Source organism: Mugil cephalus, chromosome 4 (genome assembly GCF_022458985.1).
Source record: "Mugil cephalus isolate CIBA_MC_2020 chromosome 4, CIBA_Mcephalus_1.1, whole genome shotgun sequence".
Classification (NCBI taxonomy): Eukaryota; Metazoa; Chordata; class Actinopteri; order Mugiliformes; family Mugilidae; genus Mugil; species Mugil cephalus.
The window spans coordinates 17,776,065-17,796,101 of NC_061773.1; the positions used below are offsets into that span (position 1 = coordinate 17,776,065).

At 40.7% G+C, this 20,037-nt stretch overlaps 1 protein-coding gene across 1 annotated transcript; it reads left to right on the forward strand.

Moving 5' to 3' along the window:
- Window positions 1-187: 187 nt before the first annotated feature.
- On the forward strand, window positions 188-18,973 carry pxk (PX domain containing serine/threonine kinase). Its single transcript, XM_047583274.1, has 18 exons — window positions 188-559; window positions 2,997-3,047; window positions 3,503-3,550; window positions 4,506-4,692; window positions 4,911-4,988; window positions 5,581-5,654; window positions 6,916-6,990; window positions 8,599-8,703; window positions 9,052-9,153; window positions 9,234-9,395; window positions 9,493-9,610; window positions 9,718-9,796; window positions 10,892-10,940; window positions 11,030-11,107; window positions 12,549-12,635; window positions 12,742-12,805; window positions 13,940-14,035; window positions 17,711-18,973. Exons 1-18 carry the CDS (start codon window positions 458-460, stop codon window positions 17,914-17,916), a joined length of 1,761 nt encoding a protein of 586 aa, XP_047439230.1. The 5' UTR covers window positions 188-457; the 3' UTR covers window positions 17,917-18,973.
- Window positions 18,974-20,037: the final 1,064 nt, after the last annotated feature.

Here is a 20,037-nt window from a genome sequence, read left to right on the forward strand (position 1 = left end):
CCAAGAGGTGAGGCCTCAGTGATAACTACCACAACACCGTGCTACCCAGGTCTTAAATGTCTGCAATATAAAACATAAGATAAAATACATATATGTTTTATTTTATATATTTTTGTGTTTTTTTTGTTTGTTTTGTTTTTTAAAATCTCACTGATAGTCATATTCAGTTACTCCTCCAGACCAGCAGGCGGCGGTGACGCTTGTTCACGTGGTTTCCCAACATCCAATCAAATCCAATCAGCCTGGTGACGTCAGGTATGGGAGCTGCGCCATAGCTGCGCTTCCTGGTTACGGCGAATCAAAGCTAGCAGTTAGCTGGGGGCTAACTGGTTGGCTTCTCCCGGGGTGTTGGTGCTCATTCTCCGGCCAACGTGGCTCTGACACAAGTGTCTTTCCGGCGGCTTCAGTCAGCGACAGACGGACACTCGGTTCAGACTTTAGCCGTCATTCCTCCGGGATGTCTTTCCTGGAGAAGCCGACCCCCGGCAGGCTGCTGCTGGACGACACCGTACCCCTGACGGCGGTGATCGAAGCCAGCCAGAACCTGCAGTCTCACACGGTGAGTATTTCCTGGGACTGCTCCTAAGTTAACCGGTGACATTCTGCAGGCTCAGCGTTAAAACCATCACCGGGGTGTCCCTACACAAATCTCCCGGTGCCGCCGTGTCCATAATTTAGCAAAGTATTTTTTATGGGGGCGTTTATATGTCGATCGCTGCGTCACCGGTTCCATTAACGGACAGTTGTAAACGCTCCTCTCCTGTCAATTATCACAACAACCACAACCAGTCTCCGACAGTCAAAGTTAAATTTAAAAAATAAATATCCTCACTTTAAGTCAAATGACAGTCTCTCTACACGTATCATTTTGAAGGGTGTCGGACATTACACATTCTTTGTATTTCTCTCTCAGGTTAAGTAATTTCCTGGAAGCATTTCTACACCAAGTACAGATGATAAATAAAAAAATCTTTATCTTTTTTTATTATATGATTAGTGACAGAAAAGGTTGATATTTAAAGCATGACCTTTGCTATACAAATGCTTAAACCAAACCCCTGTAATAAAATGTTTATTGTTTATCCGCCATCCATTACTGTCTGCCAGTGTTAGTTTAAAATGTTGAAGTCTCAGTGGGAGTAGTGAAGCTTCGCTATGTAAACAATGCCGAACCAAACAGAATCAAACGATCGTTATCTGTGTGTGTTTGTAAACGTCTGCTCATTCATAAAAAAAAAAAAAACGTGCTGAAACACACAGGATGTAAAAAAAAAAGAAACGGTTTTTGAATTGAGTTTGGCGTTGCATGTTTCCCAACATAAATCCTCGACTTTACTTTACAGAGAAGTGCTCAGTGACTCGTGTGTTACAGTTAAAACGATGTGATGTGACCGTATAATGTAAAGCAAGACCGTGTCCGATAATGGGTGCAGGGGCAGAGCTGTTTGTTGTTGACAGATGAGATCAGCTGAGCTAGCCAGTTAGCTCAGCATGCTAATGTCAGGCATTGGCCTTGGTGTTGCTGCTGTTGGAGACATTATGAGCCACGGATGGATATGAAGTATTAACCCTTGTGTCTATTAATATTAACCCGGAATTTAAGAATTGTATTAATTATTTCACAAGATAAACAAAAGCAGCAGCTTCCACGTTGCAGAATACAACATATAAAACATGTGACCAGCTGCAACATTAATGCTGAACTGTGAGGGAAGAAACTTTAATGAACTTCCTTTTCCGTGGCAACATCACGATGACTCATTGAATTTAAAGCCTGATTAAAATTGATTTAAAGTCTCTCTGATATTTGTGTTTACTCGTATAATGACACAGTTCACTCAATTTATTTTTATTTAGTTTTGGTGTAGATGGTCGTCACGATCACGTTGCTGACTTAACTAATCGGATTGAGCCACTGTCATTCCCAAATTTAAAATATTCATCACTACGTGTAATGAAATAACATGAGGCAGGGGGTCGTGCGGCCTTGAAAACTGTGGCAGAGCGACATTGACTAAAACACTGCTTTTAATGTGCATCTGGCTGGAACCTGATCTGCTTAATAAGATCAATACTGGCGTGGAGGTTAAAGGTCGCTAGCTTGACGGGCTCAGTTCCAGATGAGTGGAGAGGCAAAAACGTTTGTTTGAGCACCTTTCTTTCAGCAGCAAGTCCGCGCTTTATGAAAGAAGATGAGATAAAAAAAAGGTCTGAATGGTTTTAAGTCCTCATTGACTGATCGCATTGTGTTACAGCAGCTGGACAGGAAGTGATTGCAGTTTGTTTGTGCAGAGACCTGTTAGTCTGTGAGCAGGACCTGGACTGTAAGAGGACTGAGAGGATTAGTTTAATGGAAAATTCCACGTTGTTTTCGTAACTGCGTTCATCATTCCCGTCGGTTGGGAAACTGTTTCATTCAGCAGCTCCATCCCTGATATCCGTTAACAGCGCGGCATGAAGAGACTCATCCACGTATGAGCTGAGTCACTTATTAGGAAATGAAACGGAAAGTAAACGCACTCCCCGTGCCTGCGTGTACACACAGGCCCTAACAATACCCTGAGTGGTTTATTTTCATTCATCTAATAACTTTGCTTTCTTCCTTTGAGCATAATAAACATTGAGACGGACTCTCAGAGCTGCGGGTGGAACAGTTTGATCTATGATTTGAACATTGGGACAGAAATGTTTAGTATTTTTATTATAACATGTTGAGGTCAAATTTACACTCTGATGAGAATAAGACCAGGATTTGGATTCAAAAGTTATAGAATTATGAGAGAAACATGTTACTTTACAAGCAAAGGTAATTTGTGTGTTTTTAATTACATCACCTTCAAGTTCATTCTCAGCTCTGCCTCTATTTTCATACTATTACCGTTAAAGTTACAACTGCATAAAAAGAAACTGTGACGTTATTTTATTTAACTAAAAGTTAATGTGATATTAGTTCTTTTCTTTTACATTTAAAATATTGTGTGGTCTCTGTCTCTCAGGAGTACATCATCCGAGTACAGAGGGGCGTGTCTTCAGACAACACCTGGCAGGTGAGCACAACCAATCACTACGTCTGTAATTAGTTTGTTTGGCAGAAATGTTTACATCATAAAAAACATCTTCAAGGGAGGGAACAAAGACACGCATGATCTTCATTTATGTGTTTATGTGTACCATTTCGAATTTAATTAAATTATATTTAAATTCATCACAACCTAGAAACTGTATGTTAAACTATTTGTAGTGTTGAGCCGTGGAATATAGAAGAACTATTTGTTGGGGGCATATCTGAAATAATAAATAATAAATTGAATATTATATCTATAGAGAGAGACTCAGTTTATTTCTTTATTGCCCTTTGAGGTTCTTATCTTCTCTTTAGAAGCTCGTTAGTCTCATAAAGTGTGGACTGTGTGTGGCTCACCTTATTTCCACTGTGTGTTTACAGTTCCACAAAGTGTGACCCTGAAACATATCAAGTGTTGACAGTTGTGTTTTCTTGCAGGTGATTCGGCGCTACAGCGACTTTGATGTCCTCAACAGCAGCTTAATGGTAAGTTTTACAATTTAAACCTGAGATAAGACAACAGTGAATGCTGCGTCACTGGGTTTAAGAAGAAAAAAAAAAAACTCAAGCAAAGCATTTTTAAATGGTGTCGTTTGTCTAGATAGTAAAAGTAGTAGCAGTCCGGTTGAAAGCAGATCTGTTGGTCTTACGGTGCACTTTTACACATACACCAGCTCAGTCTTGGCCAATCTTCTTCCTGTTTGGCAAAGCTCAGTGGTTGATTACGACAGGCTCAAGGCTTTGTTGCTTCAGTTTCCCAGAAGCCACTATTGTCCCTGTGAGAAGGCAGTGGTGCTGCTCAGCTGATATTGGAGTTGACTTAAAGGTTGTGCTGCATAGTTTTCACTAGAGCTTGTTCGAGAAGAAGGTTCGGAACAGGTCATGATCCAAAAGCAACATTTTTAAAACATAGTGTGTATGTAATCATGCATGCAGCGGGTCACTGGTGTTTATTGAAGATGTGACAGAAGACAAGAGCTTCTGAATTGAATTGTGTTTAGAGACAGATGAAGAAAAGATGAACAGACAGTGCCCAAAATATATTGTGAAACCATTATTTGGGTTTCCTCTTAATTTTATAAGAAAGCAGGGAAAGCTAAATATCGTCTTTTATTTGCCAAAAAGTGTCATTTGATATTAGCGCTTTACGGCCTTTTATCCGACTTTCATCGGCTTTGGTATGAGTGTCAGATTGTCCTTGTCGTGACCTATTTCAAGGTCAAATCCTACTTCCTGGATAACAGGAAGTTAGCAGTTTTTCTGCTGAGGTCTTGCCTCTTCATTTCCTGTTTTAGGGTCTCGCACAGACCTTGACCAGGTCTTCAGTCAGCACGCGAGAGGCCAAGTTCTTTCTGCATGATGGAGATTTTCATAGACAGTAGGTGAAGGGAGTAGTGTGAAATAAAAACTAAAAAGTAAAAGTACCTTTCTTCTTCTCTAGGTGTGTGGCATCAGTCTCCCTCTCCCTCCTAAGAAGCTGATCGGAAACATGGACAGGGAGTTCATAGCAGAGAGGCAAAGAGGGCTGCAAAACTATCTGGACTCTATTACCCAGCATCCACTGCTTTCGAGTTCGCTGACTGTCAAGAAGTTTCTTGACCCCAACAACTACTCTGCTAACTACACAGGTTTGTTTACTCATCTACTTTTTTTTTCATGCAACTTAACTTTACAGGCTCCTGCTTTTAAATGTGAATCATGTGGTATTTAAGTATTTTGAATTTTCAAGAGACATATCATGGTTCAGTGGATGTTTTTAAATTAATGTACTTAATCCACTCTGTATTTACTTTAAATATATAATTCTTTCTTGAGTTCATTAATGTTTGCTTTCTCATTCTTCCAGAGATCGCCCTGCAGCAGGTCTCCATGTTCTTCAGGTCAGATCCAAAGTGGGAGGTCCTGGAGCCTCTCAAAGACATCGGTAAGACTCACTTAGCACATTTAATGTGTGACTGTGTGCACAACTACTGGTCTTTTCATCATGTGTTCACCAACATAGATGTTGAATCTGGATCCTTTAAGAAAGGAAGCAGACTTTGTTCAATGAAGGACACGATGTAGCTGACTGGCTGATATCCTCAAACTGTCGCACTCTGTTCACATTTAGAGTATTGATTTTTCATCCTAGTATTAGAGTGCTTGATTAAAAAAACATTGATTTTCATCTCTCTTTTCCGGACAAGCACAGAGGGCGTTGTCGTAGCCTCTGTGGTCAGCAGTGATTTGATTTTTCTTCTCAAAATTAGTGAATAATAAGATTACGGGAACTATAATGTGGTAATATCCTCCATCATTTTACCAGATTGACAGTAAAATTTAGCTACAAATGAAATTATAATTTCAAACAAACTCAAAAGAAGTATCTGCTCCGAGAGAAGTTCTTAAGACGTTCTATCTATCTATCTATCTATCTATCTATCTATCTATCTATCTATCTATCTATCTATCTATCTATCTATCTGTCTATCTGTCTATCTGTCTGTCATGTTAAAGTCTTGCTGTTTGCTTTCCAGGCTGGAGGATCAGGAAGAAATATTTCTTAATCAAAAACAAAGAGCAGCCCAAAGAGAGATATCTGCTGAGCTGGGTGAGTGGAACTGGAGGACACCTCACTGTGTTTATTATTATTTAATCAGATTACCAACCTGTCTGCGTGGTGGAGCCTGCATGTACCGATAGTGACTCGGCTTTAAACGGTCTCGTTCTTTTAGTTTCCCTCCAGATTTGCGAGCACAGAGGCTCCTCCTCACAGATCAAGAAGGAAATTTATTTTCATGAGACGCTAACATCAAAGAGTGGCAAATTGCTGCATTGCTGATGTTGACACGCTGCATATCTATGTGTGAGAGAGACATGTTGATGATGATCTCAGGCTCACTTTTATGTTTTTCCGGTGCATTTGAGCCCTAGCTGTTGTTAGCCTAGCTACGGTAGCGAGCACAGACTTCTTCACATTTCACAGTCTCCAACCTGCTGATGTAAATACACCTAATGCGACTTCAAATGGACGAAGCGTTTCGCTGAAGCATAACCTCTATAAATTCACCGTCTGTAACAATCGCCCGGGTGATTTATTTCAGGAGCCAGTGGCTGAGTTCAGAAACGACTCGCAGAAAAATTAAGAGAATTCATCTGATGTCTTTCCAAATTAAATTCTCACAACATTTAAAGCTTTACTCAGTCAATACAAAAGTACTTGGATGGGTAAAGACGTAGAAAGTAGCAAGTAAAGCTTTGTTCTTCAGGAAGATCAGAATCCTGACAGACTTCACCCTGTGCAGAACAAATAGGATTTATCAAACTAATCTAAATCCAGTCAGACATAATTAATTGATGTGATTGTTTTCCTCCACTCAGGGAAAATAGCTGTGCTTTTATTTTATTTATTTTATTTTTTTTACTTATTGTTCGGCTCAGTGAACCGGCTTTGTTTTGGGTAAAGAAGTTTCCAGAACTACGAAAAGAATAATTCTATTATATAGGTGGAGAAATTGTTCATTCTGCAGTTACTCTAAGTCAAACTTCTATCGCCTATTTGTTTCTGTGCAAATTTAACCTGACAGATAAGATTATATTGGATCTTCACTTTTTAAAGTGAGTCTGTAATTCACTGAAATATAGCTCATAAAGTTAAAAGATGCTTCTGGATGGAAAGTACGTGACTGAAATCACGTGTATCCAGCTTGTGTTTTCCCAGAGCCGCGTGCCGTGTAAAGGGGGGTGGGGGGGGGTGGTCTGATTAAAACAACAGCTCCTTTAAAGCATTAAATAACATGCAGCTCTCACATGTCGCCTGGCTGGCTGAAATATAAACCTCTGACTCTGTGCGTGTGTTCTCCTGTGTGTAGGTGGGCCTGGGTCCTGATAAGTTCCTGTCGGACAAAGACCTGCAGTCGGCCATGAAGCTGCTCACCGGCCTCACTGTACGTACGCGCACCAACAAACACCAGAAACTGCACAAATCTCAGGGTGAAGCCATAAAAACAAAGCTAGAACAAGAGCAACTGGACTTATTTAAGTTTTCTTGAAGATGTATCGGCCATTTCTGATTTAGTCTTCAGACGAAAATGCTCTGTCAAGTCTTTGTCACGTTTTGATCATTTTTATATTTCATAATTTATCAAACCATAAGTCTTACATTTAGCCAAACTGCAACTAACAACATTAATTTTGTGATCTATTTTATATACTCGCTGTATACACACACTACAGTGGGGGTCTTCAACGTTTCTCAGACCAAGCGCGGACTGAAAGATAACAACTCCTGCCTCCGTTTATGAAATATGTTGGATTCCTGTTAATGTGTATTTAAACAAATTTAAATTTGGAGGAAAATTTTATAAAACTGATTAAAAAAAAATGTGATCTTTTATGTACAAATTTGATGTTGCTTCCCTATTGTGTGTCAGTAAATAGTCTGAAGGTAATAACTTCATGTATTACAAAACTCAGATGAGACTTATTTAACCAACAGACCATGTATTTTAAATGTTCGATATTCAAATAACATCTTATTATATCAAATAATTAACATTTCGCCATAGTTTTATCATCAGAAATTAGTCATAGCTCATCAACGTCTCGTCTTGGTCACAGAAAAAAATGGTCATTGATGAATATTTTTCTTCGTGTAAAAATGAACATTTATGGGGAGCTTAAATGTGTATTAGGGAAAATCTGTTAATGACCCAAATACTCACCTGCAATTAGAGGATGTCATTCAAATTAACCCAAGAGGTGTCTTGTTTTTCACTAACGTACAGATTTCACACCTGGATTTTAGAGCAGGCAGTAGAACTTGTTATAAACGGTGAAACGTCTTCAGGGAAACTCAACAGATCCAGTTAACGTTTTTAACTTAGAGTGACAACATTGATACAGATCCAGACACCTGAACAGACATATAATAATCCGCTTGGTCTTTGTCATCTATGAACTTTACATATTCTCAAATCAAGCTGCATCAACTGAGCTAGACAGAAATACACCACCGGTCAAAAGTTTTACAACAGCACGCTGTATCCTCTGGTATAGTTGGTCATGGCTTCATCCTTCAGCAAGATAATGACCCAAAACTTGAGCCCAGTCTCTAGACTTTAACCACATGGAGCTGGTTTGTGATGAACTGGAGAACAAAGCACACTACAAATGCCGCACATTTCTGGGAACTCCTGCAACGAAATTGGGAAGAAGAAATATTTGATTTTAGAAAGAAAGAATGTCACGAGTGTTTTCACGTGTTAAATCAGCCAAAGATGGTGATGAGTTGAAAGTTTAGATGTTTTGGGTTGTATATTAATTCTGTGTAAAATGAGACATTCAACTGCATACATTTGAATAATAATAATAATAAAAAATAATTTTCTCACCTAGCTACAAAAAACTATCAATTTTAAGTTTAAGTCTTAAACTTTCCTTAGCTCTTTATTAAAGACATTAGCACATAAACGCAATATTTTAAACATAAATATTAGTAGAGAAGCAGATCCCTGTTTTCGTCTGTAAATAATTAAACTCCTTCTCCTCCACAGACTCCGTATCTCTGTCCGTTGTTGTTCTCCAACACCAGTGAGTCGTCCGCTCTGCTCATCCGGCCGTTCAGTGAGAGCGGGTCTCTGAGAGATCACATCTGTAAGGTACTGTCTGTGTCTGTGTGTCTGATGCTTCAACGAAACCTCCACAGCAGCATCTGTACAAAATATGTAGAAAAGCTCCAGACAAATTGTGATTCGTGAATATAATGTACCACCGAAACAAAAAAAAAAGCACAACTTTGCTTCATCAAGTTGAAAAAACAAGGAGTTTGCGTTGCCTCGTTTCATGCGTTTTGCCGCCGCAGACAAATCAGAAATAAATTTAGGATGAAATTAACTTTGATTTGAGATGTGCACACTCAGCTCCTTTCCATCACATCCTTCCAGGTTCAGTGTCTCGGTCATTCTAGATAAATAAAAATGCTGACTCTTAACTCTCTCCTCCTCCAGGTGAAGCCCAAAGAGGGTTACCTGAAGAAGTACTGTAACCCGAAGAAGAGTCAGGGCCTGGAACTGTCGGACATCAAGCTGTACGGCCGTCAGATCCTAGAGGTACAGAAAACACCACACAGGCAAAGTCTTCAAACGCCTCACAGCTGCTACCAGATCAATATATGTTTGTACGTGTCCAGGCCCTGAAGCTCCTCCACGACGGCGGCTTATTTTACGGCCACCTGCACGCGTCCAACGTTATTGTGGACGAGGGCACGTGTCGGCTGTTAGACGTGGAGAACGGCATTCTGGGAGTTCCCTCAGCGCTTCGACCGTCCTTCACCCAGCTCAGGAAGATCAACGTACGTGAATGACATGAAAAAATACCTTTCTTTAATACTTGTCTAATGACTGTTTGAGGATCTATAAGGCAAAATGTGTGTGTTTCTCTGTCTGCAGACCGCAGAGAGCATCGACGTCTTCTGCTTCGGACATTTATTGTACGAGATGACGTACGGCCGCCCGCCAGACACCGTCCCCGTGGATCAGTTCCCCACAGTCCCCTACACAGCCGTGGGTCCGTACACACACACAGACATACACAATATATTTAGCTTGTGCGCACAGTCGCATGTCGTCTTTGTGCTTCTGACGGTTGATTTATTTCTGTGTGTGTGTGTTCAGAGTCGGTGCTCCAGTCCATTCTGTCCACAGAAGCCTGTAAGAGCGGGATGCCGACGGTGTCCGCGCTCATCCAGACGCCGTGAGTTCTTATGTTGTTTTTGAGTCATTCACAGACAGCGTGACAGAATAATCTCTGTGAAAGTTATTCAAGGTTTGATTTAAGATCCTTCTCCGCTAAATAAATCTGCACATTTCTCTCCGCATTGTCGCCCGAAAGCTCAAATTCAAAGCGTGCCACACAGCAGTGCACATTCAGAAAGTTTTCTCTACTTTGGGTCACTTTTGTTATGTTGTAGCCACGATTGTGAATTTTTTCTTTTAGAAATTCTTGCAAATTTGTTAAAAACGAAAACCTGAAATATCACATTCAGACCATTTGATCAGTTAGTATGAGCTCCACTGGCAGCAATTACAGCCTCAGGCCTATTCTATTATCACTTTATGATCACTGAGTGTAGATTAATGTGAAAAACAATGAATTTAAAATGACTGTAGCATCAGGCTGCAACATAGCAAACGTAAAACAGGTGAATGGGGTCTGAATACTTAATGGATGCGCTGTAAATTGTGTTACCTGTCTATGTTGCAATTGACCCGAAAGAAAGAGGCCCTTTAATGAATGTGGCGCTTTGTGTAATACACAGAGCAGGGATGACAATGTGCTGTGAAACCTTTGGACCTGGCATTCATGTGGATGTTACTTAGACATGTAGCACCCACATAGACCGTCATAACAATGACGCTCCTTGATGGCAGCAGGATGCAGCGTGACACAGACACACACACAAAAATAGTTTAGAAACAACTCAAAAAACATGCACCACAAGGCCCAAATTCATTAGATCCCAAACTGATGAAGTGTCTGTGGGTAGATCCACAGAGACCCCTCCCCTCAGTCCATAAGAACCGTTATATTATTGCTCTGATCACTACAAGAACCGACACTTTGAAAGTGTATGTGTGTCTCTGCTCCCTGTCATCTCAGGGCCAGCATGGTGCGTTTTGGGCTCGCAAGTGTAGAACAGTTACAAATGTTATTGAGGCTATTTAAATAAAATAATATAAATATTCAGTAAAACTTGAACTAAATAGAAAATAATTGTAAATACAATTTGCTGTTGGAAATGTCAGAAACAGGACTTTTTTTTTAAATATTATTTTGCTATTTTTGCAGCCTCTTCAGTGACGTCCACCTCCAGCACTCAGAAAAACTCCAGATCAAGGTGAGAGGCTCAGTTTGAAGTTGCTTCTGTTGTCCAGCTGCAAACATCATTCGGAAAGAAAAGTCACATGTGAACCGTCGCTCCTCCAGGTTCCCAGCAGGTTGAAGGAGGCTCTGAAGACGGCAAAGGAGAGTCTGGAGAAGAGACTGCACGAGGAGCAGAGACTGGTGGGTCAATATTCTCGCTGACTGAGCTCCAGTGGTATTTGATTTGTAGTTGCTGTGCATCCCTGTGCAGTATTTCGATGCCTGGAGGAGATCTTATTGCCATCCTGTCAAAACATTGCAGAGACATGATTAATGAAATGCTGTGGGAGCACAGCAGCCTGCAGAATTTCATCTCATTAAACCTCAAAAACACCTCATAGTGAAATTTATTTAAACTTGGCACAACGGTTTAGAATTAGGTGGTAAAACATGACGGTGTCCTTAAATCAACTCTTACATTTCAGGAGCATCTCATCAATATTTGTGTAAATGTGAAATAAACATTAAGTTGGACCCAAAAAGGTGAACAGAGTAGAATCTAGTGGTCAAAATTCAGACCTTTCAAAATGTCTTTTTTTGAAGTGACACAAGAATTCATACTCAAGTTTCACAGTTTGTGCTATCAAAGAAATTCAAACGTGTAAAAGCTTCAAAATGAAAAAAATCAACTTCACTGGGACATCACGATAGTAATAACAATAAAAAAACAACATGTTTTCAGAGATTGATGTAAACCGAAAAGTTAATGCAACTTCATGTAAATTAGACTGAAGTATTTTTCTGACATCGTCTATAATTTCATAACTGTATCAGAACGAAACAAGCGAGACGTTGTTCTATTGACGGCATTGAGCTGTTTTCAGGAATGTCTGGCTGACCTCACACGGTCCAGAACTCGCCGTGACATTTCAAAACATGTGATAATATTACATCAGTCTGGATGTAAAACTTGTAAAGATTTTTCTTGTTTCTTGTTTTTTGAGCGCACTGTTTCCTGTTTCCCCTCCCTGATATTCTCACTTGAAATCATCGAATCATTATCACTATTGTGTGTATGTCCCTTCTACAACGCTACAACGTTGCCACATGTTTTTCCCAGAAGTTTTTTTTTTAGGCTGCAGTCATAACGTCTCAAAAAAAAAAAAAAAACAAAGAAAGAAACATAAGAAAATCCCCACAGTCTGTTTCAAATCAGCAAATCTTGAGCAAATCAATCCAGTGAAGTTGCCTTTTAAAGTTGATTAAAGTGGATTATGGTGGATTTCTGCTCCACCTGGTGAGGACAAGAGGGACAGATAATGGTGAAACTCACAGCTTCTTATTAAACAGTTCATTAGTAAAACAGCCCATCAGTTGTTTGGATTATTAACCTTCACTTCAGTGGTAAGTGTCGGCCTCTCTCAGTTCTTCACTAACGTGAATGGAAGGTTAAATCCAGTCTGACTGAGCTGTGTTTCTTTCCACTCCCATGCCACCTCAACACTCTCCACTCTTTTATTTTTCTGTAATTTATTTAAGGATATAGACCCCGGTAATTAAACCGTCAGTTGGCGCATTTCGTCGCAAACATCTGTTTGTAGTCGGGTCGATAGTCGGAGGATAACGTTGTGTCTGATTTCAGCTCCACCAGCACAAGAGGCTGACGAGAGCTCAGTCTCACCACGGCTCCGAGGAGGAGAAGAAGAAGAGGAAGATCTTGGCGAGGAAGGTGAGCGGACATGAACACACATCATTGTCAGCTGCAGCTCCGGTTCAGAGGACACGTCGTCCTCCGTCTGTTTAGAAAGACTAAAATTGTGTTTTTGTCTTTGCAGAAGTCGAGACAGTCGGCGTATGAAAATGAAGAAGACGTCTCCATCAGAAACAACAATAACTCTGGTAGGTTTTTTTTTTTTTTTTTTTTTTACTCCCATTTAAACTGTAGCTAAAGTAAATTAATTGACTTTTGCGTTTGCTGAACAGCTAGAGTTGTTTTATTTATTTATATTTTTTATATGTCTGGTTAATCTGACAACATTTACAACAGCTGGTTACCCCATAAGCTGGTTAACTAAATAATTAACCAGGTAAACAGTGCGATAATTACTTAAGTCGTTTTACTGTATGTAGCTTATTTTTAGCCTGTTAGCTACAGTATGTAGACGATAAGTTAGCTGGTTTGGTGACTAGAGTATGGAAGCATTCACTTCAGCAAAAACATGTTTATTCTAATATTTCTTTCTGAGAAAAAATAATAAAAATTCTAATGCAGTAAATAAACCCTGTGCTCTCAGATGCAGTTCTGTTCATCTAACCACAGGGGGAAACAGTTGTTGTCTGTTTCTTAACATTGATTCATTAGTAAGTTACTGATCTCAGACTTCTTAGATGAACACGTACAAAAAAAAAATACTATCATCTTAAGGACTGAAGTATCTGTGTCTTAAAACGTCATCAGCTCATCCTTCCCTGAACAGCAGGTCTGCAGTGTTAACAGAACTTCATCTAAAAGAAAAACAGGATTGTTTCTCAGAAAAACAGAAATGTATCTTGTGAAAACAGAAAGCTAGGTTCAGTCTTAATTAGCTTGTGTGAGGTTGGTAGTTAGTTCAATCTTAGTCCTGGAGTATCTGTGCAGCACGAAATGAGTCCCAATAAGTAAAATTTGCATTTTGTTTCTTTTTTCTAAAAATCAGATATAATTATTGTATAAATGTGAATGTGTAAATGCTTTGTTTGCACACGTGTGCATCTGCTAAACAACGGTTAGCGTCTAGAAACCACCAGGCTATCACATTTAGTACGCTAACTGATTGAGAAAAGTAATGTAGGAAATGCTGACAGCATAAGAAAGAACAACATTTTCCTCGGACACTTCACGATATGACTAAGACTCTGTACAACCTGATTATAATATATTAAGTTACCACTGCCACCGATTCTGAAGATGTCACGAACACATGAAGGGTCTTTTCTCATAATCACATGAGTCTCTGAAGACGATGTCAATGAAAATGTTTGTTTTTTCTTCAGGATCCGGAGCCAGTTCCCCTCCCACATGCCCCTCCTCCCCCACCCCCCCATCCACCACAGGTATGAGCGTCCGTCCGTCCTCCCGTCCGTCCATCCGTCTGTCTTGTCTGTCTCTTCAGTTGTCTGTCTTCCTACCTGTTTTGAATCTCGCGTCCGTCTGTCCTTTCTCCCATTTGTCCGTCTGCCCGTGTGTGAAACTCTCAGACCGACTTAATAGCGCCCCCTGTGGCGGGAACCTGTCGGGGCAGCATCTCCACAGTTAACCCTGACATTTAAATCTGTGTGGTGATGAGGACTAATCAATAATCAATAACTGGACACCTGTGTCTCTGTCTGTCTCTTCACCTCTTCTCTCGCCACGTGACTCTCAGATAGGTATCTGTCGCTGTCCAACTCACTTTGTTGTGTCTCTAGGTAACTGAACACAGGGTGGGAAACGTGGATGTGTCACAAACACAACGATGTTTCCTTACCCTTAAACTCACTCGACTCTTACCTCTCATCCTCTTTCTCTCTCCCCTCTATCCTCTCCTCTCCTCTCCTCTCCTCTCCTCTCCTCTCCTCTCTTTTCCTCTCTTTACTCCTCTCCTCTCCTCTCCTCCTCTCCTCTCCTCTCCCTTCTCCTCTCTCTCCTCCTTCTCCTCTCCTCTCCTCCTCTCTCTCTCTCCTCTTTTTCTCCTCTCCTCTCCTCTCTTTTCCTCTCTTTCCTCTCCTCTCCTCTCCTCTCCTCTCCTCTCCTCTCCTCTCCTCTCCTCTCCTCTCCTCTCCTCTCCTCTCCTCTCCTCTCTTTTCCTCTCTTTACTCCTCTCCTCTCCTCTCCTCTCCTCTCCTCTCCTCTCCTCTCCTCTCCTCTCCTCTCCTCTCCTCTCTTATCCCTGCTCTTCTGTCCTCCTCTCCTCTCTTGTCCTCTTCTCTCCTCCCCTTGCCTTTTTGTCCTCTCCTCTCCCTCCTTGTCCCTGGTGATGCTCTGTAAATGCCGACTGGTCCACTGAACAGATAACCGTCATCTCCCTCTTTCTCTTTCTCTCTCCTACTTGTGCCGTCTCCGCCATAGAGCATGCTCCATTCTGACCGTGTCGTTGGGTAAAGTAAAAGATTTATAATGTTGATGATGTTGATGATGGTGATGAAGGTCTCTGCTGGTTTTTAAAGCTGTCGTACACCCTGGCTTCCCGGCAAGCTCCTGGTCACAAAGACCCATTGAGGACAGACACAGTAGATTGTTATTATTACTAGTATTATGTCATACAAAGCTATTCATGTATATATATTTTGGGTCTTGCCCTGGGACAATTGGGCAGCACATGGAGCGGTCAGGGATTGAACCATCAACCCTGAAGAACAGCCAGCCACATTAAACTTCAATTCATTCATGTTTCATCACGAGTTCATAGTTGAAATATATTTTCTTTAAATGCTAGAAACGCATGTAGCGGTCAGACAGGGTGTACGCACATCTTTACAAAAAAAAACCTTCACAATCTGCAATGATTTCCAAACCTCACGACAGTCCAGCTCCTTCCTGCTGTTTTCATTGGAGATTGTGATCCGTCTGCCTGGTCAGTCTGTTCCAGCATGTTTGTCCGTCTCTCTGTTTTGTTTGTTTCGTCTCGTTTCGTTCATTTGTTTGGGATGGGATAGGATGTCACACGTTTTCCTCCCCCTGCCTCATAGAGCTTCTTTTACTTATGACCAAATGCTTCAATAGATTATTTTGAAGGATTTTCATATTAATAGATTTAATATCTATCTATCTATCTATCTATCTATCTATATATTATATATATATATATATATTATAGATAGATAGATAGATAGATAGATAGATAGATTTAGTTTATTTAATTTTATTCAGATCAATATTCAGATCATTCTTTTGCGACAAATATCTTAAATATCCTTTTTTTTTTAAAAAAAATGTTTGAGCAACGTTGAATTTATCAAACCTGTCTGAGAACAAAAATACAGTCTTAACCGGTCCAACCGCTCCCAGTGTCACTTAGTTTTGGGTCCAAACATTTCATCAGCTTTCTCAGCTCACAGCGGAAACGGTTTCAGCAGCAGCTTCCAAGTCGGCCTCAGATATTCCACTGTTTTTTATCCGTGATAACACATAATTAACACGGTGCAGAGTTAAACAATGAAAAGTATTTACTGCTTAAATATGAGAGATGGCGCCTTTGTAATTCACACAGCAGATACACGTCTGTTCACACTTGACTCTAAGAAGCTTAATGACGTTTTTTAACTGTACACAATAAATCCACAATAAAGAGCAGTTTTCATTTTAACAGTGCTTCAAACTGAAGCTGCTGCTGAAAGTGTTTCAGTCCATTTAAATTCATTCTGAGAAATCCTCGATGAATTACGGGACCAGATGTTATATGAGTTTTGTTGTTTTGTATAGTGTCGTGTGTAAACTGTGCGTCGCATAGATGAGATTTGGATAAGATCAGATACAGATCTGAGCTCCGCAAACGACCAAAAATAAAACATCTGATTATTGCATGAAAGAAAATCCCCAAGAGTCAACGTGGCAGACAAACGTAATGAAAGTTTTCGTTCTGGAGAAAACCTCTGCACACACCAGTGGGTTATCAGTGTTCACCGAGACCAAACAGTGTTAATCCCGCTGAGTGAAGCACACTGGTTTCTCCAGGTCTGGCTGTCATCCGTCAGGCTGGCGGATGCCCTTTCATTACGTTGCACGCGAACCCACATTCCTTCGGAGGCGGCCTCCGATCACAGCTGTGGCCTCTGCTTCGCCCACGCGTCCCAGCTCCCCAGCGTGTTTTGCTTCTTTGCCTCAAATCCCTGGACTTCTCTCGGTTTCTTTGGGTCCGACTGCATCAGGCTCAGATTCAAATCACCATCAGTTCACTCTCTCTCCCCGCTGCTACAACCACAAGTCCCAGGGTGCATTGCTTTAGGAATCGTCTAATCGGCTTATTTATGTCAGAGGATGAGGAACCGGATCTGAACATTACATCACCATGGAAACAGCAGCTGAGGCTCAAGGGTAATGAAGTAATATTATACATAATGGAAAAAGGACAGAAGAAAGCTTAGAAAACTGAAGACTCTGCCTCAGCAAACAACCCCTCGCCTACATAACCTCAAACTGCTCCGTGCTTCGAGTCGCACGTTGAACTGATGGTGGCTTGAGTTCAGCCTGAACGCTGATCTGCAGGTGCTGCTTTCACAAAGATAAACAGAACGCACAGCTCGGAATATGAAACCAGGTCTACTGTTTCATTAGAAATGAGTTGTGACTGATGATTCAGAGCAACTTCAATTCATTTTATCCTCAAAGTCACTCATAAATAAATGTGGTAGTAGCCTAAAAATAAGCATGCTGCAATAACAAACATAATAACAACTTATTTATTTAACTTTAACAAATTTGCCTTTTATTATTTTTTAAGGAAAAGGAGAAACTCATTTGTTTTTGGTATTTTTTTTATTATAAAAAGTCACATTATTAACATTTTTAATGTGGAATCCAACCGTCGTTACCTCTAAATGATCCATTTATCAGTAATCGATTACTGATTGATTGATTACTGTTCTCTATTTGTCAGACTGGTGAATCTTTGTTCTGAAAAGTCAAAGCTGATTAGTCCAGTCTGAGAGTAAAACCAGTTTTTACTTTATCTTTGTGCAAACAGCTCCTGATCAAACATAATGTCACCACAGAGCCTTGGTGTTGTCCTCTCACACTTCTCCCTGTCGTTATTCTCTCACATCCAGGATCCCACGCTGCTGCTGCTGCTGCTGCTCCTCCTCCTCCCCCCCCGCCGCCTCCTCCTCCTCCTCCAATGCTGGACTCTCCTCCTCCTCCTCCTCCTCCTCCTCTGTCCTCCTCCTCTGACGGAGCGGGAGGAGGTCGCGCCGCCTTGCTGAGCTCCATCCAGGGCTTCAGTAAGGGCAAACTGAAGAAAGCCAAAACCGTCGACCGCAGCAAACCAATCATCTGACCCCGTTTCCCCGCAACCGTGGAAACCATTGCTACGGCAACCGGACCAGTTCTGCACTGTGGTCTGGACCTCCCTGAGATGTGAAAGAAATATGACTGACACTCATACACAAAAAAAAATTACAAGTACCATTTTAGTTTTTGGATTTCTCTTGCTTTTTTTAATTTTTTTTTTTTTTATTATTATTTTAATCCATTGCTGTGGATGGAGAGAGGAGAGGACGGGCGGGAACCGGTGTCTTTGAATCACTCTGGACAATCTTAGGCACCTGAGGGTTTGTCTTCATCGAGTTGCTTTGTCTCCAGGCTAAAAAGCCGGGGAAACTTCAAGTGAATGTGGGGAGCTTTTCTTCTGTTGGATCTTCTGCTTATTTCTGAAGCGGCTGAACATTTGGGAAATGAAATTCTGCTGCCTTCTGTGGATTCTTTATGGATTCTGGAGTTTAATTTTCTGGATCCCGTTTTCTGACTTTCCTTCTTTTGAAATCACCTCTGAGCTTTGGGCTCGATTCCCTGCGAAACTAAAATATCATCAGTGAGTCATTTCCTTGTGTCCTTGTGCATTGAAGGTTAGAAAACTCATTTTAAGACAAATCAAGATGCATAACTTGAGAGGAGAGTTTTTTTTTTTTATTGCAGTTAAAAAAAAACAGCAGTTGCACAAGATTCCTTTGTTTTCCTTAACAGTACACAAGAAAGATGGAAATCCTTCTGCGTTTTCTTGTTCAGCTTTGCAAGCATGAATCTTTTGATCTAGATTAACAATTTAACTTTTTTTTTTTTTTTTTTTCTGGCCAAACACGTGCGAGCGAATGGTTTGCACGAGCGCAAAAATTAAGAGCAGCACACACTTCTACAAAGCAGCTAGATACGAAGCAACGACACAAGCATCTTCGTCCACCTGTTCGTTTGCACACGTTGTATTTGCACATTGCGCGGTGGGAAAGTTTCTGCAAAATCTAAATATGATAAAGAACGGTGGAGACGGACGATGCTGTAAACTTGATCTTCGACAGGAGCCGATTCAATCACCTCATCTTCTACAAAGGTTTGAAGCAGAAATGTCTCGCGGCTCGTGCCACTCACGTAGCGCGTGAAAACAGTAGATCGTTAAAATTACCGCATTTCTGGTAATTTCTTTTACAATCTTCAGTCGGGCAGAGTCTGTCTAAATAAATGTAAATATTCTGAATTTAAATGTTCTAACCCGAGGCAAGAATTCAGGTTGTGCACAAGATGATTTGTGATGCTGAAGTTCAGTTTAGTTGCCGATCAGAGGAGCAAACTTCCGCAAACCTCCGCAGTGATGTGCAGCTGACCTCCGACAGTTTTCGGGTTCCCTAATTAATCTGAGATGAAGCATTTCTCCACCAGTTACTGCAGCAGGAAAATATTACCTGGGGTTTTATTTGAGAGAACACTGCCCTTCAAATGTTTAAAGATGCTTTTGTGTTTTTTTGTTTTTTCGCCCATCCACTTTAAATGCTTAATGACGTCACTGCTGATCAGTTTTCATAATCACTGTTCAGCGTCTGAAGGAGCCCTTTAGTGCATTAGGATCGACAATCTGGGTGCATCTTTTCAGACCTTAAATTTTTTCCTTCCTTGATTAATTGATTGAACACACGTCGGCTCGTCACTGCTGCAGCACAACAACACAGACAGTAACACTAACGTCTACAGAGCTCAGTTTATCCAGCGTCCAGAGTTATTTTCAGATCCTGACCGTTTTAAAGTGTTTTAATTCAGTTTTGTTTTAATGTTTGTCGTCCAGAGATTTACTTTTGTTTTTTTGTGCCATATGGGTCCTTGCACCTGGAAATCTGAATGTTTATTTTATTATCCTGTGTGACATTATGATGCTCTGCCTCGCGAGGACGCCAACGCTTCAGCACACATGATGATTAATGGGATTATTATTTTACAGTAATCTCTTTTGTTTGACTTTGTTTGATCCTTACGCACAGATAATAATCTCAATCACTGAAATAATAGTGAACAACAACAATAATAATATGAGTGGGATTAAATGTCAGTGAAGAGAACAACAAGAAAGTTTCTGAGGTCCTCACAGACTTCTACTCCAGTGTTGTGCAGAAAAACCCAGAGGAGTTTCTAAAAG